The 23571-nt window shown below is 37.9% G+C and overlaps 1 protein-coding gene across 4 annotated transcripts in view; it reads right to left on the bottom strand.

The window, feature by feature from the left end:
• The window catches only part of Ube2d1 (ubiquitin conjugating enzyme E2 D1), a 34141-nt gene extending 10960 nt beyond the window's left edge, over positions 1 to 23181 (bottom strand). Inside the window, exons 1-2 of one of the 4 annotated variants that reach the window (XM_087184834.1) lie at positions 22952 to 23171; positions 700 to 833 (exon numbers count right to left, since the gene is read on the bottom strand). Coding sequence is in view for 2 of the 4 variants with exons in the window: in XM_004858305.3 (XP_004858362.1) it covers positions 22952 to 22975 (24 nt within the window). In the remaining 2 variants the exon portion in view is untranslated. Of the gene's footprint in view, positions 1 to 699; positions 834 to 22951 lie in introns of all 4 variants that reach the window. The other 3 variants (XM_021239117.2, XM_004858305.3, XM_013077216.3) reach the window with 3 other exon arrangements.
• Between the last annotated feature and the right edge of the window lie 390 nt (positions 23182 to 23571).

Genomic DNA, 23571 nt, shown 5'->3' on the forward strand with positions numbered 1-23571 from the left:
AGTGGTGTAAGCTATTCAAAAGACATACAAATGAATACTGCATTTCATCAAATCCAAGGTGTTACCAATTATAAATTGCACCCTTGCTTTATGTATCAGTAATTAAGGAAAATGCTAATTGTCATCATCAAGCTGTATCTAGACTTAAAAAATATTAAAATTAGAGCTACACCTTATAATCACTGTAATATGATAATTACAACAATAAGTTCAGTGCTCTAACAGACACAAATGAAGAGAATGTGATAAAGAAAGGCTAATTAAGAAAGTGATCCATGAGCTGAAGAACTGAGCCAGACACAAGTTCATCTCCCTTTCCATGTCCAATGTTCTTTTTCAGAGCTTCTTGGTACTTTTTTTTTAATTGCAGTTTTTTCTTTGTTTATTGAAACAGGGTCTTGATATGTAGTTCAGGATGGCTTTGAACTTAGTATGGTTCAGGCTGGTCTCAAACTCATGGTAATTGTCTTGCCTCAGCCTCCCAAGTGCTGGGATTACAGGTGTGTGCCACCACCCTGGCAGTGGTTGCAGTTTTTTTAATAGTTGGTGTTGTGTTGTTTGTTCACTTCCTAACAAGAATTAACGAGCATAGTTAGCTGCCTCTTTTGTCATGGAGTAAGAGAAAGATATCAGTCTTCAATTTAGCATCAGTGATTAAAAGCAAGGTTGTGAGGTTCAGTTCTGGGTGCTATCACTCACTTGCCACATGATCTTGGGAAAATAATTTTCACTCCAAATCTCAGTTTTATTTCATATAATGCAGCATGACTACTTTCATCCATAGTTTCTATGACAGTCACATGAAACGATACATGTCAGGTGTAGAGCAGTCCCTGGCACACAGTAAACATTCAGATTAATCTTAATGTGATAACATTAATTACATTAATGTAATAACAATGATTTAATTCTTCAGTGGCAGAACACAATGATTTAAATAGTTTAAGAGAAGGGCACAGGAGCAGTTCCCAAGTCATAATTCCATTCTAGAATAACTGAGCCTTATAACAGTTTTCTAGTTTGGGGTTTGGGAGACTGCTTCTGAAATATTCATGTTTTCTAAATATTAAAGTAAACAGTACTTCTTGGCTCTCATTTTAACTAGAAAACTAGTTAATCAGAAAATAACCATCCTTAATTGTGTTTTTAAAAAACTGTTGATTTGCTTGTATATCTTTTACAGAGAGATAAGTACATAGGAATAAATCTTATAGACACAAATACACAAATCTTACAGACACAAATTAATTTAGTTTATCAATAAGACAAGATAAAATTATATTTTAGTTGGAATAACCTGGAACCATATTCAAATGTCAAAGGTCAAGCTGTTATTTTACTTCAGTATTATATAAAATGAAAATATTATCCTGTTCTTGTTATGTTTTTATATCCTATTCTACCTCTTCTTTAGAAGAAGGTAGGTTTAAGGAATAGAGAGAAAACAACAAATGAGCAAACTATTGTAAAGGGCAGGTTCTTTGGCTGTCTTCTTAAAGCTCACTGTTAAGAGTTGACAATATGCCAAATATCCTTAATATTTACATTGATCGTTATTACTAATCATTACAGTAAGACTTGTGTGAGGAGATTTATACATCTTGGACATTTTGGGGAGGGCCTACATTTCCAGTGTTCTATCTTTTTTACCAATCCACGTGTCTGGAAAGATGACCTGTTATATTGGTTGGAAATATGTAACTGGAGCTATGATGTATACGTGCAGAGTGACTAACAGAAAACAAAAGACATTATATACATATAACCTCCCTCACCTACAAAAATACAGATCATAGAAATAGAAAAATGAGGGCCGGGAATTTAGCTCAGTGGTTCTGGAGCCTGCCTCGCAAGTGCAAGGTCCCAAGTTCGAGAAGAAGAGAAGAGAAGGGAAGGGGAGGGGAAGGGAGGGGAGGGGAGGAGAGAAGAGAGAAAGTGAGAAAGTGAGAAAGAGAGAAAGAGAGAAAGAGAGAAAGAGAGAAAGATAGATAGATAGATAGATAGATAGATAGATAGATAGATAAGATAGATAGATAGATGAAAATACTTTGGAAAATTCTGAGGTGAGCCAGCTGCATGCCTGTAATTCCAGTACTCTGGGGCTGATGAAGGACTGTAAGTTTGAGTCCAGCCAGGGCAAATGTAATGACTTGGCAAGATCCAGTCTCAAAATATAGTAAAAGGGCTGAGGATATTTGTAGCTAAGCGTGAAGGCTCCGGGTTCAATCCCTTGTACTGCAAGAAACAAAAACAAACAAAAAAACCCCTAAAATGCCCTAATAAGGTGAAAATATAAAACTTATCCAGCCAGGTGTGGTGGTGCACACCTATAATCCCAGCACTTGAGAGGCAGAGGCAGGAGGATTGCCATGAGTTCGAGGCCAGCCTGGGCTACACAGTGAGGTCAGGGCCAGTCTGAACTACAAAGTGAGACCCTGCCTCAAAACAAAACAAACAAAACTTATCCAAACTATAACAACTCCCAGCACCACTTTAGATGATATAAGAAATCAAGGATCATTTAATTTTTCTCAAACCACCCTATTATCTGACTTATGGTTTCTCTGCAGTAGCTAGCATTCTTATTTGTCTACTTCTAGCATCACAGCCACACACCAGTATTAAAAATAATTTAGTGATTCCTTAGTTATTTCAAAAGGATATGCTAGGATTAGCAGTCTTTTCCCTTGTCCCTCAATCTCTGTGTAAGAAGTGACACTGAATTATAATACAACTTCTCAAGACCACAGAATTCTCACAAGAACCAGGCTTAAATCTACATTACTCGCTATTAATGCATATCTCTATAAAGAACAATTTATTTTTGAAATTATTAAAATTTTCCTGTAATCGGGCTGGGGATTTAGCTTAGTGATTCCGACGCTTGCATGGCAAGCACAAGGACCCGAGTTCGATCCCCGGTACTCAAAAAAAAAAAAAAAAATTTTCCTGTAATTATAAGAAAAATTAAAATGCTAAACTATCTTTAAAGTTGTTTTAAAATTTTTGACAGATTAAGTAGAGAAAAATAAAAATAAAAATGATATGAATAATATAATCAACTTGATTTAACAGCTGTATGAACAGAAAGTATACGTTATTTTTGTACCAATGGAACATTTTACAAATATTCATCATGTACTTGGGACAAAGAAAAGCTTAATAAATGCCCCAAAAACCTGAAATAGGCCATATTCTCTGATTATAATCTCTGAAAATCTGAAAATCAACAATGTAAAACACTCACCTTCAAAAACAATTACAACATCTAACAACATAAGTATAAAGAATAATTTATGATCCTAGACCTCTACTTCTTGAACATTTCTTCCTATTCTATCACCACCCTGAAATCTAAGATGCAGAGAGAGCCTCCTAAAACTATTTCATGAGCCCCTCATGTTTTTGCCTAGACCTCTTCATAGTCATGCCTTTATATCAAGCTGAATTAAAAAATTTCAAAGATTAAGTCATTTAAAATCATTCTTGTTTAAATGATATATTTTATCTATGTGTGTATTACAAAAGAAAAACAAAGCAGAACAGTGATCTGTAGAGAGCACAATGTATAGTTAAATACCCACACAACGACTCCCCAATCCAAACCATTGTTAAAAGATTAGAATAGTTCTATTCACAGCTTTGCTGGAAAGTTAAGCATGTCACTCAACCTTCTTCGAAGGAGCATATGTTGAGATACAAATTACTAGAGGGTAATTTGGTAATTGTGAAAGTAAAAAATGCTTATTGTCATTGATTCAGCAATTTCATCTCACAGAAATAACCGCAGACAGCCCAATACATATATAAGGATGTTCAGTGTAGAATTTTGTAGAACTGGAAAAACATGGTAACCTAGCAGGCTATCAATAAGAGAATGGTCTCATAAAATAAAAGTCATATTATTAAGAAGAAGGTAGCCATTAAAAAAAAAATGAAATAGAGATGTATTTGATGACAGCGAAAGATACTAAGAGAACACAGCGTCTGAATGAAAAATACGAGTTATAGGACAGTATACCCATTATGATCTCACAATATACACACAAACCATACCTGCACACAACCAAAATATATTAGAGTACACTCCAAACTCTTAATAGTAGCTATCTCTGGGGTAGGTCGTGCTTTTTACTTTATGACTTCTACATTGTATTAATTTATGGTACATTTGTAATCTTTTAAAGAAAAAAATAGATTTTTAAATTTAGGTTCTTATGCACTTCAGAAGAGAGGAAGTGATGTTGCTTTTTATGTCCATATGTATTTCATTATGTCCATATAGATTTCATTAAAACCTTTTTTCACAAGACAATGAGAGACTGAGGTACTGTCACAAATTGGAGGAGAGATACTAAAAGACCCAACAGCTAAATCCAATGAGATCCCAAAGTGGATCCTGGAGAGAAGAAGGATGTTAGTGGAAAAACATGATCTGAGATCGTTTTTAGTATTACCCCAGTTATTTTCCTCATTTTGATAAATGTACCATGGTTATATAAGCTGTGAATATTAGGGAAAGTTAGGTGAAGAATGTATGTGAACTTTCCATATTATTTTTGCAACTTTTCTGTAATATTGTTATTTCAGAACAAAAAATGTAAAACTTTTTATACATATCCCAGAATTAGATTCACTGTTTTCTTTCCCACATTTGCTTCTTTTTCTATATTCCCAATTCCTTTTAAAGAAATACTAACTGCTCAGTCACAAGGCTTAACATTTCCACATTGTTCTGCCACTTCTCTTTCTCTTGTCCTTGTCAGATGGAGAGTATAATACACTCTGCTTTGCAATACCCATTACAATGCTTAGCACAGTTCCTCAAAAATCAGTTACAGTTCAACTATAACTGCTTCTCGATATTCTATGCATTACTTGCACAATAATCTTCAAAAGCAAAGCTTTTTTCATTTTTCTGATTAAGAAAATTTCAGTGCTTCCCGATTGCTTATTACAGACCAAACTCCACCAATGAAAGTATTTTAATTACCTAATCCCCCACATCTATACTTTTGTTTGAAGGTTCTCCTTCAATTTTTTCCTAATGAGTCTCCAAGGAACCTCACTGGGTTTTCTAAAACACTCTTAGGAGGTCTTTAAGATCAAACTCAGTAACATAATAAAACTAAGATATTATAGGTATTTTCCATTCTCAGTACGTCACCAGTTTACAGTGGCACTTACCAAAGAATTGGTGACATGGATTTTGCAACATACTGAATGCATAAGCAAATATGAGAATCTGTCATTTAGTCTGTGATAGTATTTTCAAATGTGCAAAACAATTTCATTCTTTCTTAATATTTTTGTTTTAGAAAAGTATAATTATTTTTCATTATAAAATCTTACAGCATGTACAAGGCGCTGGGTTCAATTCCCAGCACTGTCTCCACCCAAAGAAGTTATTTATGTTAGCATGTAATGGGTTTATTACAATTTAAAATTATTATTTCTAAATTTGCTTTAATTTTCCATATGATAAATATCAGTATCCACATGGTACCAGTCACTTCTCTGTTGCTGGGACAAAATACCAGATACCCACAACTGAAAGGAAATTTTGGCTCATCGTTTTAGAGTCAGTCCATCGTTCACTGGCTGCAGGACAGAAAGGGCACTGCAGAAGTGCATGGTGAAGGAAAGCTGCTCAACTAGTATCAGCTAGGAAGAACAGAGAGAAAGGAGGAACCAGGGTCAAGAATAAGCCCTTTCAGGTAATGTCTCCAGTGACCCACCTCTTCTGACCAGGCCCACCTCCAAACAAGAACTTTGGGGGACATTTTAGATCTAAACCATAACATTTTGTTCCTGGCCCCAAAAAGGTTCATTTCCATATCACAATGCAAAATACATTTAATGTACCTGTAAGAGTTACCAAAGTCTTAACAGTTCCATCACTGCTGCAAAAAATCCAAGACCAAAGGCTCCTCTGAGACTGCTGGCAAATTCTTAGCTGTGAGCACCCATCAAATAAAAAAGAAAAGTTAAATACTCTCAACATATAATGGCAGAGTAAACATTACCATTACAAAAGGAAAGAGTAGACAGCAAAGAATCTGTCCAAAGCAAGACTAAAAACCAATGGGGCAGGACCAGGGATTTAGCTCAGTGGTTTTGTCGCCTGCTGTGCAAGTGCAAGGACCTGAATTCATTCGATCCCCAGTACCAAAAACTTAAACATTAAAATAAATAAATACAAACCAATGGGGCAATTAAATTAAAATCAATTAAATCCTGTAGCTCCATGTCCAGCAGCCAGGGCAGGTTGTGGTGAGACATGAGGTCCAAAGAACTTGAGTAACCCTGCTCCTGTAGCCTTGCAGGTTGCAGCCTAAATGGCCTCTCTCTTGGGCTGGCTCTGCTCACTGCCTGCAGTTTTTCTTAGCAAATGTTCCACATTTCTGGCATCTCCAACTCCCAGGGGTCTCCAATGCACATACCATCAATTCAGCTCTAACAGATTTACACATCGCTCTCTCAGGGGGTCCTGGCAAAGACTAGGACCCTATCACACATTTTTGCCTGGCCTCCAAGGCCTCCTGAAATCTGGGGTGGAAGTTTCTACCACCCCATAACTTTTGGATTCTTCACGCCTGAAAAACCAGCATCAACAGCTTGAGCAGCAGCTTGGCCCCTTTGAACCATGGCTGCAGCAGCCTCTGAGTACCTGGATATCTATACTCAGGGAAGCACTCTCCTAGGTAGCTGAAAATGAGCAGGGTTCCCCGTGCCTCTCTTCTCAAAGCAAAGTCTTTCAAAGGAGTTTACCCTTTTATACCCTTGTGCTTGTGATACGGGGCCTGACCATTTCATAACATGCCCTCAAGGAGTCTTTCCTATTGTCCTGATGCAAAGTACCTAGTTTCTTTTTAATGCTAATCCTTTTAGCAATCTTGCTTTCCTTGGCCCCAACTTTACAAGTGGTCCTTTTTTCACATCTTTCAGTTCTAATTTTTGCTCTTGATTCTCACTATGAATCTGGTTTATAGAAGCCAGAAGTATCTATGGCACAGCTTAAACATTGGGCTGCCTTAAAATTTCTTCCACCAGAACTATTAGTCCACCACTTTTAAATTTAGCCTCGAAGTTAGAATTTGCCCTTAGAATAGGGGCAAAATATAGACAAGTTCTTTGTGTGAATGAAACAGTAATGAGTTCTAGTCCAATTTCTAATACAGTCTTCATTTTCAATTGAAACCTCATGAATCTGCCCTTTACTGTCTGCATTCCCATCAACATTCTGATCTTCTTACCTCTGACAAGGATTGCCCATCAGACTCTCCTCACAGAATTTTAGGGCTTTTCTAGCCTGCATCTTCAAATCTTTCCAAACTTTTCCCACAAACCAGTTCTACAGGCTTCTGAACCACATGGTCAGGTAAAGTAATGACTCTAACTTCTCTGGTACCAGTTTTCTGTATTAGGTATTTTCCTGTTGCTGAGACAAAATATCCAACACCTGCAACTTTAAGGAGAGGTTTGTTTTGGCTCAGTCCATGGTTGGCTGGCTCCAAACAGAAATAGCCTGGTGAAAGGGGATGATGAAAGAAAGCTACTCAACCCATGGCAGCCTGGAAGCAATAAGAAAAAGGAGGAGCTAGGGACAAGAATATGCACTCCACCACAGTCACTCCCTCAGTGATTCACCTCCTCTGAATATCCCACCTTGGAACATGAGACTTTTGGGGGACATTTTAGACACCACACAGACAAAATCTCACAGACAAAAGCTCTTTGGAGATCCTCAATAGTTTTAAGAATATAAAGGATTCCTGAGACTAAAATGTGTGAAAACTACTCAACTACACTGACTACTTGGATGTTCCCTGTACATGGCTAAATTTTCTGGCCTCTGTAATTTTTCTTCTCTAAGATAACCTTCCTGCCATCAACCGGTGTCCAAATTGTATCCTTTCTTCATAACACTGGCTATCTTCTCAAAAGCCATTTCAAAATGTATGTATGCATGTATGTTTATTTAACAGTGCTGGGGATTTAATACAGGGCCTTGCATATGGCAAGTACTCCTTATCTGACCTATACTTCCAGCCCTCAATGCCATTTTTTTTTTTGGTACCTGGGATGGAACTCGGAACTTTGCGCTTTCAAGGCAGGCGCCGGAACCACTGAGCTATACCCCTGGCCTAGCAATGCCATTTTTAAAAATATGGGTTTAGAGTCAGACCTGGATCACATACAGCCTGGCTGCTGACCTTTACTAGCTCTGTGACCTTGGGCAATTCACTGATCCTCTCTGATTATATTATTTTTTAAATGGAGCCAATATAGGTTACCTTTATACTGATAAGATATGACAAAACAAGCAAAGCAGTAGCTTAATACTTGGCAATGTATAATAGATGCTGAATGTCAACTTTTACCTCCCTCTCCTCTTCTATAAGATTTTTTTTGAGAGTTTTGTTTTTGTTTTTGCTACGTAGTTCAGTTCATGCTGGCCTTGAACTCATCGTGTAGCCCAGGCTATCCCTGAACTCATGGGAATCTTCCTGCCTCAAGCTTACTGAGTACTGGCACCAGAATGCTTTTTTGTTTTTCATTACTGGGGACTGAACTCAGGCCCTTTATACTAAGCTACATCCCCAGTTCTTTTTTGAGATGAGGTTTTGCTATAAATTGCCTGGGCTGGGCTCAAATTTGCAGTCCTCCTGGGATTGCAGATGTGCACCATCAACCCAGCCAGAGTGTTTTTTATTTATTTATTTTTGAGACAAGGTCTCACTAGGCAGTTCAGGCTGTCCATAACTCACTATGGAGCCCAGGGTAGGCTCGAACTTAGTGATCCTGTTGCCTCAGCCTCCTGACAGAATATTTTTTAAAACAAAAACATGTATGTATTTTCTTCATGGATTCCCTAAAGTACTTAGCACAATGCCTTTCACATATTTACTGTATTTGGCATTATTTCAGTTAAATGATAAAATTTAAGGAATAATGTTAATTCTCTCAAATTTTAATTTTTTAGAAATGTAAATGATTAGATTTTGGCAAAAGAATAAAGACTGATTGCTCCCTTAATACAGATATGCAGTGTGCATATCATAAAGTGTTTAATAAGTGTTAGAATACCTCAGGTCACTTAAAAACACTGGCACACCCTTTTAAATAACACTGACATCTAAAAATGAGTATCTAAGATATATTAATCATTAACATATTATGCCACTGTTACAAAGACTTTTGATTTGAGGAATGATATGTTCTAGTAAAGAGTCCAAAGCTACATAAATTCCCACTAAAATTTTTTGTTTTCGTGTCTCTAGTTAGAAGACCTCACAACTCTATTCCATCCTTATTGTTTATTTAGGATGCTGCTGACCTACTTTCAGAACACAGCTTTGCATTGCTCTTCCAAGGTGAACTGGGGTTTGTGCTGTACTAACCCAGTCTCAAAGTCAGGCAGTTTTTAACTGCAGGCTGTCTTTGGTGCAGAGCTGCCCACAGAGACACGGTCATGTCATGGATGGAGAGCTTTAAAAAATTTATTCCACACTCAACCAGCTGGACTAATAAAAGTCTGTTAAGTACTTCCATATCCTTTTTAACAGGGATCACTCTAATTTTATAATATCTCTAGTTTTAAAGATTTGATGTAACAGTATCAGATAACAATGCTAATAAAAATGCTCCCAAGTCACTGGTCAGGCATATTTGTTGATGATTAAACTGGAGCATGAAATTCAAAAACTTACTCATTTGTAGACAAAGTATCTTCATAAGATGGGAAAGATATAAGAATGAGGTCCTCTAGATTCTTAGAAACTTAAAAGTAGCTGCACTAATTGTACTTCCAAATACATGTGAGATTGGCATTAAGTCTCAAGGCTTACTTTCTGAATGTGTTCATTATTTCGTTTGTTTGTTTGCTTTTGCTAGGTATTATAAAGTCACATTCAGGGCAGTTGCACTTTGCTATACAGGTCATATGCTACCAGCTGCAAGGGACATCGTTCACACAGACCACAAGTGACTACTACATCCCCAGAGCCCTGCAATCTCTGTTTTAAAAAGCTACACATAAAGAAAGTGAACACATTCTTTAAAGCCAACTTGGGATCTTATATCACCATTTGGGGTAAAGAAATAGCACTTCTGATGTGGATGCAAAAGTGATGGTGCTTAACATCTAAGGGAGGCCATCAGCACTTATTCTAACTTTGAGAGTGTTGAGAATGGAAAGAAAAACAAGGGCAAACCTGCAATTTAAAAATTAAAAAGTGAAAATAACAACACTCTAATAGAAAGATTTTTTTTCAGTAGATGATACTGGGTCAGGCAGGCATGGTGATGCACTCTGTAATCCCAGAATTCAGGAAGGGGGCTGAGGCAGGAGGATCACAAGTTCAAAGCCAGCGTGAACTAGTGAATTCAAGCTCAGCCTGAACTACATAGTGAGACCCTGTCTCACAACAACAACAATAAAAAACAAATAAGATACTGAGTCATTAGTTATTCAAATAGAAAGAAAAATTAACTATGACCCCTTCCTTCAAAATATATACAAAAATCAATTCTGAATAGACTGTAGGTTTAAATATGAAAGATAAAATAATGTTTTTAAAGAAAACATAAAATATCTTCATGACTTTGTCATGATGGAGGCTGAAGTTTTAAAATAGTACACAAAGGGCCCAGGGATTTAGCTCAGTGGTTCTGCTGCCTGGCTTGCAAGCACAAGGACCCCCGAGTTCAATCCCCGGTACCAAAAAAAAAAAAAAAAAGTACACAAAGAACACTAACCAGTGAAAAAAATTTAAAAATTGAACTTGATTAAAAATCTGTTCATAGGCCGGGGATTTAGGTCAGTGGTTTCGTCACCTGCTGCACAAGCGCAAGGACCAGAGTTCAATCCCCGGTACCCCCCCCCCCGCCAAAAAAAATATCTGTTCATAAAAAGTTTACATATTTGAAGTGTGAAAAAGGCAAGTTGAGTGGGAGACAATATTTGTAATACATGTGTCTGACAAAAAATTCATCCAAATATGTGGTAAGCATTCTTAACAAATCAAAGACACTATTATTATTACTTTTTTTTTTTTTGGTGCTAGGGAATCAAATCCAGGGACTCATGCAGAAAAGGCAAACTCTCAATCACTGAGCTATGAGCTATACCCCTAGCCAAAGTCAAAAAAAAAATTTTTTAGGTACCAGGGATCAAACTCAGGGCCTTGCACTTGCAAGGCAGGCACTGTGCTGCTGAGCTAATCCCCAGCCCCCAAGTCAAAAAAACTTTAAGGCAAGTTAAGCAGGCATTTTACAAAAGAGATGATCCAATGGCAGGTATGCACACACACACAAACACACACACACACACACACACAACGCACACAAAATCAAAAGGGGCTCAGCTTCTTTAGCTATCAAGGATATAAAATTGAAGCCAAATCTTAGGCTATTCCACACCCAGTGAACAGTTAAAAGGAAAAAGAAGTATAAATGTTGAAAAATATGTGAAGTAACATACAACATATACTTCAGCAATATACAGCACATACTCAGAGGAAAACTGACAATAATCAGTAACTAAACATGGAAATGGTATATGACCTAGCAATTCTACTGCCATACATAAAGCTAACAGATAAAAGAATATACATGCTCACCTTAGCGGCATTATTTGTAGTAGCCCCAAACTAAAAGCAACCCAAAAATCCACCAACAGTAGTAGAATAACTTGTAGCAGCGTACCCACCCAACAAGAATGAATAAACTATAGCTCCATGAGACAAGAGAGGTGAATCTGACAAAAAATGTTGAACAAAAGAAGCCAGAGACAAGAAAAGTACACATCCACATGTTTCCCTTTAAATAAAGTTCAATAACAGGTTAAACTAATCTCTAGTGCTAGAGGCCAGGATAGTGATTTACCTTGAGGATAAAGGTAAAGCTAGGAAAGAAAGCTATCTGGTGCTTTATAATGCTATTTCTTGAGCTAACTAGCTGTATTCATGATTGTGTTCATTTTGTGAAAATTTATCAAGCTGTATGCTTTATGTATGTATATTATATTTTAATAAAAAGCTTACACCAGAAAATTTCAAGTGGGATTTTTCCATAATGAATAACACTGATGATATTGGTACGCAAATATATAGTAAATACACTTAATGCAAAATATGGCTATCAAATAAGACTAGTTACAAGTTCTCATTACAGTAACCATATTATGTGTATAATATGCAATTTTGTATGTGTGTATTTCAATTTCATTTCCAGTTACTTTTAATCTCAAATTAAAAAGTACTGTTGATTCAATTTCCTTATTCACTTTTGAGTTGCAGAAAGTCTAACACAAATCAACTCTATACTTAAATATAGATCAAGCAATAAGTACCATCACATTGGTAAACATATTCTCCAGACAAAAGCAATCTGGGCCAATGAAGCAATTTCTAACCCGGTATGATTAACATTTAAATAAAAAGAACTAGCCAGGGCTACATAAATTTCAAAATAAACATTTAAGATATTAATGAGTGGTGGACTACAGGAGAGTGTCCTTATATTGTCACTGGGGCCATAAATACACAAGGCCACAAAAATGTGTACTTAATGGATTTATACAGCCTTACATGGCTCAGCACTTTTATTCTGGTTCAGATTTCTCTAACCAACTGACACAAAGAAAAGTACTGAAGGGCCTGAAACTGAATTTAAATGGGCACAGATGGCATGTTTATAACACCCCCACAATATGCTGAGTGTTCTCCATAAAAACAACTAGACACAGTCCCTGCCTCTAGGGGACTTAAAATCTAAAAGTAGATGAGGCAGCTTAATTCAAAGAAAGTAAACCAATGAAAGGAAATAAAAACTGGAATGTAAGGGAAGAGGCCTGCTTTAATCTGGCTCCCAGAAGGGTAATAATCCAATCTGAACAGTGGAAAATGGACACTAACAAGAGAACTGCCTTACTTACCATAAGGCTTAATACGACACTATGCAGTAAATATTTCCTTAAAAAAATTATGCTGACCACACAAAATGCTTTATTGCTTTCTAGCTTCAACAGTCAGAAGATCAAAGCCTCTACAGCAGATAATAATATATACACTCCACTAGGTATATTCAAAGGACATTACATAGCCCATGCATTGAGGCTGATTTACGGTAACAAATTTAAATTACTCCAAAGCATATAAAGGAATTATTTCAAAAATCCTTGCTCAATCAGCAACTAATTAATGTGACATAACCATCTTTACCTCAGAACCCCTAAAACAAGACAGTGATTTTTTTCTGGATTATATATTTTACACTGTCTCTGAAGGGATATATGAGCTATATTTGGTTTGTCTGTAAATAAACATTTCACAGGCTTACAATTTAAGCTCTGATCTTTTTATCCAGTTGACTAGAGCTATTCCAATAGAAAGATGTCAAATAACCATTAGAAGTGTCTAGGAACACAAGTTTTTTAAGCCCTTGAATTAAAATACATCTTGATTTTAAACAATGTAGATTCCTGCTGGAAAACTTCGATATACTGACAACTCTAATTAAGTTATAGGAACTAAACTCACTTCAACAAACTAGCCTCAGCTGCTTCACCATCTCTTTGAAACAGGTATCTCTGGCAAACCCTACTTATTTAAAATATAACAATGTGGCCAAATTCTACAAAAAAGGAAGGCAAGAAAAGCTGACTTTGCTACAACAGGGTAAAATTTATTGCATCTGAACTATAAAAGGTGCAATTCAGAATAAAATCTGAAGTCAAGATTAAGAACATTATCCAGTGCAGCATCTATGCAACCACTTTCCCAGTGATCTTTTCAGCAGCCATCATGGCTCAATTTCCCAGCATGGGGCCGGGGATTTAGCTCAGTGGTTTCAGTGCCTGCTGCGCAAGCGCAAGGACCTGAGTTCGATCCCCAGTACCAAAAAAAATTTAATAATAATAATAATAATTTCCCAGCATGCTGTCATGCCTTTAGATTTAAATATGGCTTCCTTTTAAATAGAAGACTCTCAATTACTTCCTTGTATAGATATTTCCATCAGAAGAATTACATTAAAAAAAATCTATTTTAGACAAATTCAAGGCAGCCAAGTAAAAGCTGTATTTGAATCTACTGTATGAAATCTCATAGTAAAAACGCACTTATTCATTCCTGTAACTCAAAGTCTAAACCTTAGAATCATCATCTGATTCCTTCTTCCCTTCCTGTCCCATCCCATCCTCTCACCAAACTGTTTAGATTCTCCTTCTATCTTGTTCCTTTCCCCTAAAAGGGTCAGGGAAGTGGCTTATAGAGGACAGCTGAGGTCCCAACGACAGAAGAGTCTGAGAAGAGGCAGAGCAGCCAGAGACGTATCAGAACAAGAGGCCAGGTAGACCCTATTAAATCAACTGGGATCAGACTGAATAATTGACAAAGTCCTAAGGGACTGCCTAGACTAGCAAGCCTTTGAGACTCAGCTTGAAGGACCAAGTAGAGTATGTAATAGTAGGTCAAACCAATTCAAAAGGCCAGGCTGAACAAACACCCTGTAATTTTTTTCACCTACCCTTCTCAGTGTCCTCTGCCATCACCCTGGCCCAGACAGAGCCTCCTTGGCTCTCATTTGAGCAAGAGCAATGTTCAATTAATCTGGTAGTGTCCTATTTCTCTACCTAACACATTGCTGCCAAAATCATCTTAGAGTACAATGTCTAATCTTTTCAAAGTTTTTGATTCTCTTTAAAGTAAGACTTATAAATCCTTAAGAAGGCTTATCAGACCTTCCAGGATTTGACTCCTCTCTAACCTTGTATCTGAAACCATGTTTCCCAGCTCTCTGCACCAGCCATAGTGACTTTCAAATCCACAAAATGCTGTCTTGCATTTTTGAAAATGGCTTCCTTTTAGGTAGAAGATTCTTAATCAACTCTCTCCCTCTCCCCCTCCCTTTCCCCTTCTACTTTACCTTCATGTCTTATCTTACAGATTATTTCATTAGGGAGATTCTTCCCTGATCCCCTCAATGGGTCCATTACATTCCCTGAGAATACTCTGTGGTTTCCTTTCCATGACATTCATCAAAATTATAATTATAAATAGTGAACAATATTGAGTTCTGTGAGGACAAGGATGCATACCTAGCATTAGATTAAGAATATTATTGACAGCCGGGGATTTAGCTCAGTGGTTCCGCCACCTGCCTTGCAAGGGCAAGGACCCAAGTTTGATCCCCGGTACCAAAAAAAAGAATATTACTGACTAAAAACTCTTCAATGGCTTCCCCAAGCTTCTGCATTAAGTATACATTCCTCAACATAGGCCTGCCTTTAAGGTCTTCAAATGTTACGGCTTACTATTCCTTGAATGCTTCCCAAAAGTAAGATTATCTCCTCTTTCCCAAATAAACCATTTTAAGTGTTTTTGTTTCTGTAGCATTCTTTATAAATCTGGCTTCCCTAAGTGTTTCAAATGCTACCTATTCTTCCAATCCTATACTCAATTCAATTTCTCCATAGAAGATTTCCTCCAAATAATTTGGCCTTTCCCACCTCTGGCTTCCTTCCTTTGCAAATATACTGTAATCTCTTTGTGGTATGTGTTAATCACTTTCACATTGCTGAGACACAATGCCTGACACCTGCAACTTAAAACAGAGGTTTATTTTGGCTCACAGTTTCAGACATCTCAGTCTACGCATGACTAGCTGGCTCCAAGAGAGAAATGCATACTGGAAGAGCTTGTTGAAAGAAAGCTGCTCACATCATGATAGTTAGAAAGCAGAGAGAAAAGGGAGGAGGGGGAAAGAGATACCATTCCAGGTCATATCCTCAATGACCCACCTCTTCTGGCTGGGCCCCACCTCCTAACAGTACATTCAATTACGAACTTATAAATAGATTAATCCACTGATGAGTATAGGGCCCCCATGATTCAATCACCTTCCAAAAGCCCCACCTCTGAACACACGATGCTCCTGTAAGACATTCTAGATCTAAACTATAACATGGTACTTTCCTAAATCCATCTATTTATTATGGTACTTTTCTTACACTTATTAAACTTTCTTAAATAATGGTCATACCTTACTTTTCTATACATTTCCTTATTGCATTTAGAATATACCTTGGATCAGCAGGTGCTCTATTAAATGCATTAATTTGAATCTTAAAACTCTATTACATACAAGGCAGCTGTGCGAGGCAATTGTCAAAATGTGGATAAAACACTCTGAAGGAAAAAGGCAGTAATGAAATAAATGGATACTAAATGGAATTAGAGAAACATGTTATATTACCAGTACATAATAGAAATATACCTTATTTGCATCACAAATAATTGCTTTTTAATGAAAGTCTTATTAACATTATGACATACATTAAAATACCAACATTTTTTTCATTCTGATATCCCAAATAGAATGTAAAGTCCAGTATCACATAGCTGTTGAGCACAGTGTCAGTGCTCAATGTTTATTTTTAGGGGTTTTTTTTTTTCTTTTGATACCGGGGACTGAACTCAGGACCTTGTGCTTGCAAGGCAGGCACAGTGCCACTGAGCTAAATCCCTGGCTTCAATATTTATTTTTGAGAGCTGTTTTGCTTTTTGCTGAATCAAAACAAACAGCAATAACATATTGTAGGTTTGCTTAAAATTATAAAAGGGTATGTCAGTGGTAAAGTGGTTGCCTAGCATGCCCATGCCCAAGGCCCTGGGTTCAATCCCTAGCACTGGAGAATGATGAGGGTGGTTTATGACAATATGAATATACATAACACGTAAAACACACAGGCATGTATAGATGAACATCACAAACACCCATATGCTGTATGAATTATCAAATTCAACTCAGTAAATTTCTAGACAAAAATAAAGACTGAGTTTCTTGGCCAAGGTCACAAAGGTAAATTGAGGGCAAACATTCAGACCATCTGACTTCTACTTCAGTCCTCTTCCCCACATCACTCAATACTCATTGCAAGACAGTGATAACTAGAGCACATTATCTTCAACAATGCTCCAGTACTGAATTAGGGCCACTTTACACTTTTAACCATGCTCAAAAGAAACAAGAGTGAAGGAATGAAAAGAAATTCTTTTCATCTTTCCCAGCAGTCTAATGTCTTATAAAAGATTAGAAAGGAACACCACTTTGTAAGCTTTGTGAAGTGTTTATGTTCAAAGACACTCTGAGAAATAAGAAAAACTTGATAGTAGATTACATGCAACTTCAAAAATGCATGATAGAATTTTGACACATAATGGAATATACTACACAGAACATTCTAAATGCAACAATATCAAAAAATTACCATTTACTTCACAGTAACCAAAAAAGATGCTGCATCAGGAAAAAGAGAAAACCTAGTTACCTATTTCTTAAAACATACATAAAACACAAATACACCTACCAACAGCTGCCAAATATTTGCTATTAAATGCTACATTTTATAGCTCTGTCTTTAATAACTGGGATAAAATAGGCACTTAAGTGTTTGCTTAAAAAATCTTCCTATCAGTAGTGCTGTTCTTGAATACTATGGTGGGACATCAGTGACTATAAAATGCTGTTTGTAGAAAACAATAAATATCAAATGGAAATGCCTCCGGTGCCAGAACATTTTATATACGTGTGTGCATGTGTGTATCAATATATGTGTATGTGCACCCATGTGTATCCATTCCCTTTCATATATATATATATAATATACAAACACACACACACATGTATCTCACTGGCACGTATTTTTGGCAAAATTAATCTTATATAAATCCTGTGTTACGGACTAGTGACTTGCAAACTTTCCCTCTAGCAATGTATAATAAGACAAAGGTCTCATATCATGACATAGTACACACACACACACACACACACACACATACACACACACACAGCTCCCTAGAGCAATCCACTGTATGTACTACTCCCAAACAGAGGGTGGCCACCTGGAGTGAAAACAGCAGATTATTTAAAGAAGTTCAAGAAGGGACTCACTCCCCAGCTTCTTTGAAAAGACTTTCTAAATCTGAAGGAGGCTTGGAATCTAAGCAACACAAGTTCATATGAATAGAGAGCAGCTGGTGAAACACCCAGGAAGAGGCAAGAGAGGAAGCTGCAGACAGAGCCTGGTGGTGGGACAGGCAGCAGGGGACTATGCTTCTAGATGGCAGCTTCCTCCTCCCCAAACTAAGGACAACTCTTGAACATGGTAGCCTTTTATTACTGTCTCATGTGTGAAACTGAACCTCCATAGACCCATTCCAGAACTGAATTCAGTTAGATTCTCAGAGACCATTAAGACAAAAAGAGGCCAGAAATAGAACCTGTCTTGTCTTCCTGGAGACATATGTTCTGAAGTATCCTGAGAACAACCCCCAGCCCCCCGTTCTCAAACTGCAAATCTGGGTCATATTATATATTCTTGTATCACTTATTTCAGCATTTTACATGGATGAGAGAAGGCAGGACATGCATCTCAACACTTGCTTTTAATAATGTTTTATCAGTTCATCCACTATTTTTCTAAAATTGGGAGAAGAGGCCTAACATATTATACACAGCCATTAACTCAGTCTGTTTTATTATTTTGATTAGTAGCATTCAATAAATCAAAATAAAGGGGCCTTATGTTCTTTATGTGTATTTCAGGGAACTAAAGAAATATGGATGCTACTCTGCTTTATTGGAGGCAATCCCACATCCTTTTGGTTTTCATATGTGCGTGGCTTCCTAAAATAGAAACAGTCTTATTTGGCTCTATGCTATTTATTTCCACAGAGAAGGAGTCTCAGAACTTTTAAACTATAATAGGTTATCTTGTCTTTTTGCACCTTTATTGTAATGTAGAAAAAAAAGGACATATGAGGGCGAAAGAAAGACTGAGCTTAATTACAAAGTTTAAAAGCAAAAAATTCACATTGTGGATTATTAGAGAAAGAACACTTTATTTCTCTCATTTCAAGGTAAACCATTTATCCAAGAAAAAGCATAAATACTGTGCTTTTTTTTTTTTGGTACCGGGGATCGAACTCAGGTCCTTGCACTTACACAGCAGGTGGCAAAACCACTGAGCTAAATCCCCGGCCCTGCTCTTCCTTTTTAAAGTTACATCCTTCTTTAGGGAAAACTGGAATCGTGGATTCAATGTAAGTTGAATAGTTTACTATTCAAAGCCACTACAGGAACTAAACAAATACATCAATTCATAAACAGTTATGTCAAATGAAAATTCCACAATGAAATGATACTTTTGACACAACACTTATAAACTACAGTTTTTCTAAATCCTTTGGTAGAGAAAAAATAAAGGATGACGAACAAGACAAAGTTGTATTACTCATTTACAATGTTAAATGATCCAGCATCATTACTCTGGAGTAGAGATGACAATGCATAATCAACACACAGAGCAAGGCATCAGTGAAAATGATTAAATATGCCAACGTCTTAATTAAGATACCATCTTACATGTGTTTTGAACATCCCAGTTTGCAAAATACTTACATCCATAAAAATCATTTGACTCTATGTCTTTCAGTTTAAATACAACAAATAAAAAATATGAGTTCGGGGCCAGGGATTAGCTCAGTGAATGTATCACCTGCCTCACCAGCACAAGGTCCCGAGTTCGATCCCCGGTACCAAAAATATATGAGTTCATGTGTACAGGAGAAGCTATGTACTGAAATATTCTCTGGACCAACCTCCCTGAGTAATATTATCTTTAACCCTCAGTTTCATTGTCTGTAAAATGGCAATAACATTTTTTCTACTTCTTAGGACTAATAAGGATTAAACAAATTAATATATTTCAAGTACCATTAGACACTAGATAATCCTTAAGACATGCTGGTTATCAGCAACATCACTGTACGGTACAAAATGAAAGCAGTAAGCCACAGAGCCAGAAACAAAACCTAGACCTCCTTCTTCCAGTTGATGCTGCAGGTACAGAGGAACACTTTTTTTTTTCTCAAGTATTCTGTTTTCTAGACTGAGATAGAACTCTTCACATAAAAAAATTCAGCAGCTCAACACATTTAAAAGCCATATTTAATCTATGTTCATATATATAATTTAAATTGATTATAAAAAATAAATGTTCCATTTTTGGGACAGTACTATACACTAAGGAATAGTTATCTCTGTTGCTATATTTGGAAAACAAAAGTCTTTTGTTTCACTTTTCAAAAGACAGACAAAAAAGGCAAAAATCTATCATACCATATGCTAGCATAATGATATTACCACAAACTCTTTATGAAAATAAATCTACATAAAAAGAATAAGATGATGATGACAACTATATTAGGATTTCCTTTTTCTTCTAGTTTTAACACATTCAGTGTTGTGATGTAACATTTGTAATTTTAAAAACGATTTCTAAAACAAAGAGTATCAAGATTGAAAACTGTATTGGAAGAAGCACTAAGAAATTAATTCTAGAATATAATAAAAATCCAACTTTTTCCCTTCAGCAATTTAGGTGACTGCAATAACATCTTTCACCATGTCTAAAAATAGGGCATGGGTGTGTAAATTTATGAGCTGAAATGCAAAACTGGTACAGGATGTCTAAATCAGAATGTTAAATCATTTAGTACACTCTAGTATAGAAACATCGTAACCATTGATTTCCACACACTTCATATAAACATACAATTTCAATTTGGCCATCTTTATTCTTCTCATAGTGAAGAAATGTGAGCTAGTGAATTTCATTCTCAAATATGCTAACTCACTTCTTAGGAAATTAACCTTGGGCAAGGCAGCTCTCCACTCCAGGCGCCTTCTCTGAACAAGAACTGACCAGAGCATTGATAGTTCCCGGCCTTCTTTCCTCTCCAGCCCATCTGAAGGATTTGCCTTTCCAATTACAGTCATGGGGACAGCAAAAATGGAAACATGGAAAGGGACAGTATCTACAGGTGATTGTGATACACTGCCCTAGAAGCTGTTCTCCAGCTGGTACCCTCCACTACACCTCTGCAAACTTCTCAGAGGTTCCACAGCTCCAAGGCCTGCCACTTTAGATACAGGAAAATTACATCCCAACGATCTGACAGTTATCCGATAACATTACTTTAATAGACTTAAAATAGAAGCCCAAAAATTGGCATACATCTTCATTTGCTGAAACAGGCAAGATTCAAACAAGACTTTATATACCGAAGACGTCAAAAAGGGCATTGTTAACTGTTTTCCTGGCAGACAGTATGTATATGACCTGGAATTGGCTTCTAACCAAGAAGGTTGATAAAGGAGAAAAACTGGAGAAGCAATCAAAATAAACCACTCCTAAGGTGTGAGAAAATAGTTTGAATGTATGATTAATGTGACCTATGTAAGTCAACTGCCTGATACCAGAAAAGAGCAGCCAAAATTAAACACGTGTGTGAAGGTGATCCCCAATTTCTTCTCCAAAATAGCAAATCTGTCACAGGTTCAACATCAGTTTTAAATGTGATATTTTTATACTGGAAAACTCTGTTATAATAACCAATAATTATTAACAAAAATGTGGACATATACCACATTATAAATATAAAAGTCAAATACACTGCCTCAGCATAGTGACTAAGAATCACAAGAATGGTATCTACAAATGGGTGTCCATCTTTCTCTGAATGTCCACTTCCTATGGATGAACTCCACTGTACTTAAGACGTACTACTGTATATACAGTTATATTAAATGGAAAATAAACACCACCCATCGATTTATTATTTATACCAAAAAGAAAAAAAAAAATTGGCTGAGTCTAAAAGTTGCTGTCCTCTGTACCAAAAGATGCCAACAGTGGTGAGTCAGAAATACATGTCTATCAAGGCTCTAACTCTGTTGCACTGACTCTTGGTTAAAAAGCTGATAAAAAATTTTCTTTGGTAAGCATGGTTTCCTTCTGAAATCAATTACAAAACACATTGTCCATTGGTGGCTTAATGTGCTGAAAGTACTCCCAGGTATTCTGTTTCCAACATGGACTAGAACTGTGAAGCCTAAAACTTAGATAAGTGACCAGTCCAATACCTCAACAAGAAATAAAAATGAAGAAAAGGAAATGCCAAAAGCCCAATTTGTAAGATGTTCACCTCTGAAATGGTTGCAATATATAACACAAAGGAAAGAAAATTCCTTAGAGTTGGGATGAATATTTGTTGAATGAATACACACATTTCTTCCTCCCTCTATACCTATGTGTCGAAGCATCAAAACAATTTAATTTGTGGCCGTTTCTGTTGTGTCTCGAACTTCACATATAAGTTTATTATGAGCAAAAAAAAAACCTGTTTGGCCTGACTCACCATGAATCAGAGCCAGGAGGTCATCTTGTTGTGTATCAGCAACTATGTTTTCACTACAGCTATGTGACCTGAAGTGGCAGCAGCCGAGGCACCAAAATAGAAGGAGCAGGAGCCTTCTCCTGGTTTCTCAGTCCCAAATGGTCTTTTCCAGCCCATTCTGGCAACTGAGCAAGAGCCAACCGCACAGCACAGAAAGAACCACCCCGACAGCTCCGAGGAGAAAGGCTGCAGGCCCATCACACCTTTCTTGCCCTCCTGGGGAGCCCGGGGAAGCTATAATATCAAAGAGGACAGGCTCACGAAACATCATGATGAAACCTTTGCATGACAAGGGTCAAAACCAGCCAGATACAGGGCAAACCCTGCCGTGACCCTGAAGCAAAGATTTCCGGAAGGTCTCGACGCGGAGGAGGATCCTTCACCTCGGATCAGGAGGCAGCGCCGGAGCGTTCGCGCAGCGGCCCGGGTCTCCACGCACCCCTGACCCCCGAGACCTGCCCGGCTCCCACTCACCTGTCCAGCGCCCGCGGGCCGGGCAGGAGCCCCAGCCCCCGCCCCCGCCCAGGCCACCCTTCCATCCCGCGCCCTCTGCACACATCTCTGCGATCACAGCCGGGCCAGCACGGGTAGGGAGTCGATGCCGGCCCTGCCGCTCCGGGCCCGGCCCCGGCCCCGGCACTCACTTTCTGAATCCGCTTCAGCGCCATGGGTCAGGGAGGGCAGCGGGGACGCGGACGCGGCTGCAGGGCTCGGGGGCGCGGGTCGTAGCGGGCTCGGCTTGTGGGCTGTTAGGCGGCCTCAGCTCGGTGGGTCCCGGCTCGCTCCGGGCGCCGGTTCCTTTGCTCCGAGTGCGCCCGAGCGCGAGTGTGCGCGAGTGTGCGGGCGGGGACGCCGGCGAGACTCTTTTGTTTCCGCTTTTGCTTCTGGGAAGGAGCCTGCGCCCTCTCCGCAGCGCCCGCCTCGCCTGGCACACTGGGAAGTGTAGTTCAACCGTCCCGGCTGCCCGCACGCGGTCGGGCTGCTCACAGCTGACCTCGCCAACCAGGCTGGGGTCAGACGGGCCAGGGCCTGGAGTTGGTTTCTGCAGTTTGAGTTACTGAAGCGGGCTGCGCGTCGGTACAATGGGGATAACAAATGAGCTCCTGACGTATTTAAAGCCATTTCTAAATTTTCAGTTAATTACTATTTATCCAATAGGAACTACAGTTTCTCTTGTTATTTTTACCTTTACAGATTTCATTGTCTTAAAAACTTAATTGCTTCAGTTTCTCACCCTTCCACGCATTCATAGATTCATACTTAT

This window comes from Heterocephalus glaber, unplaced genomic scaffold (genome assembly GCF_053883595.1).
Source record: "Heterocephalus glaber isolate CG9 unplaced genomic scaffold, H.glaber_assembly_v1.0 deba00001497, whole genome shotgun sequence".
Taxonomy (NCBI): domain Eukaryota; kingdom Metazoa; phylum Chordata; class Mammalia; order Rodentia; family Bathyergidae; genus Heterocephalus; species Heterocephalus glaber.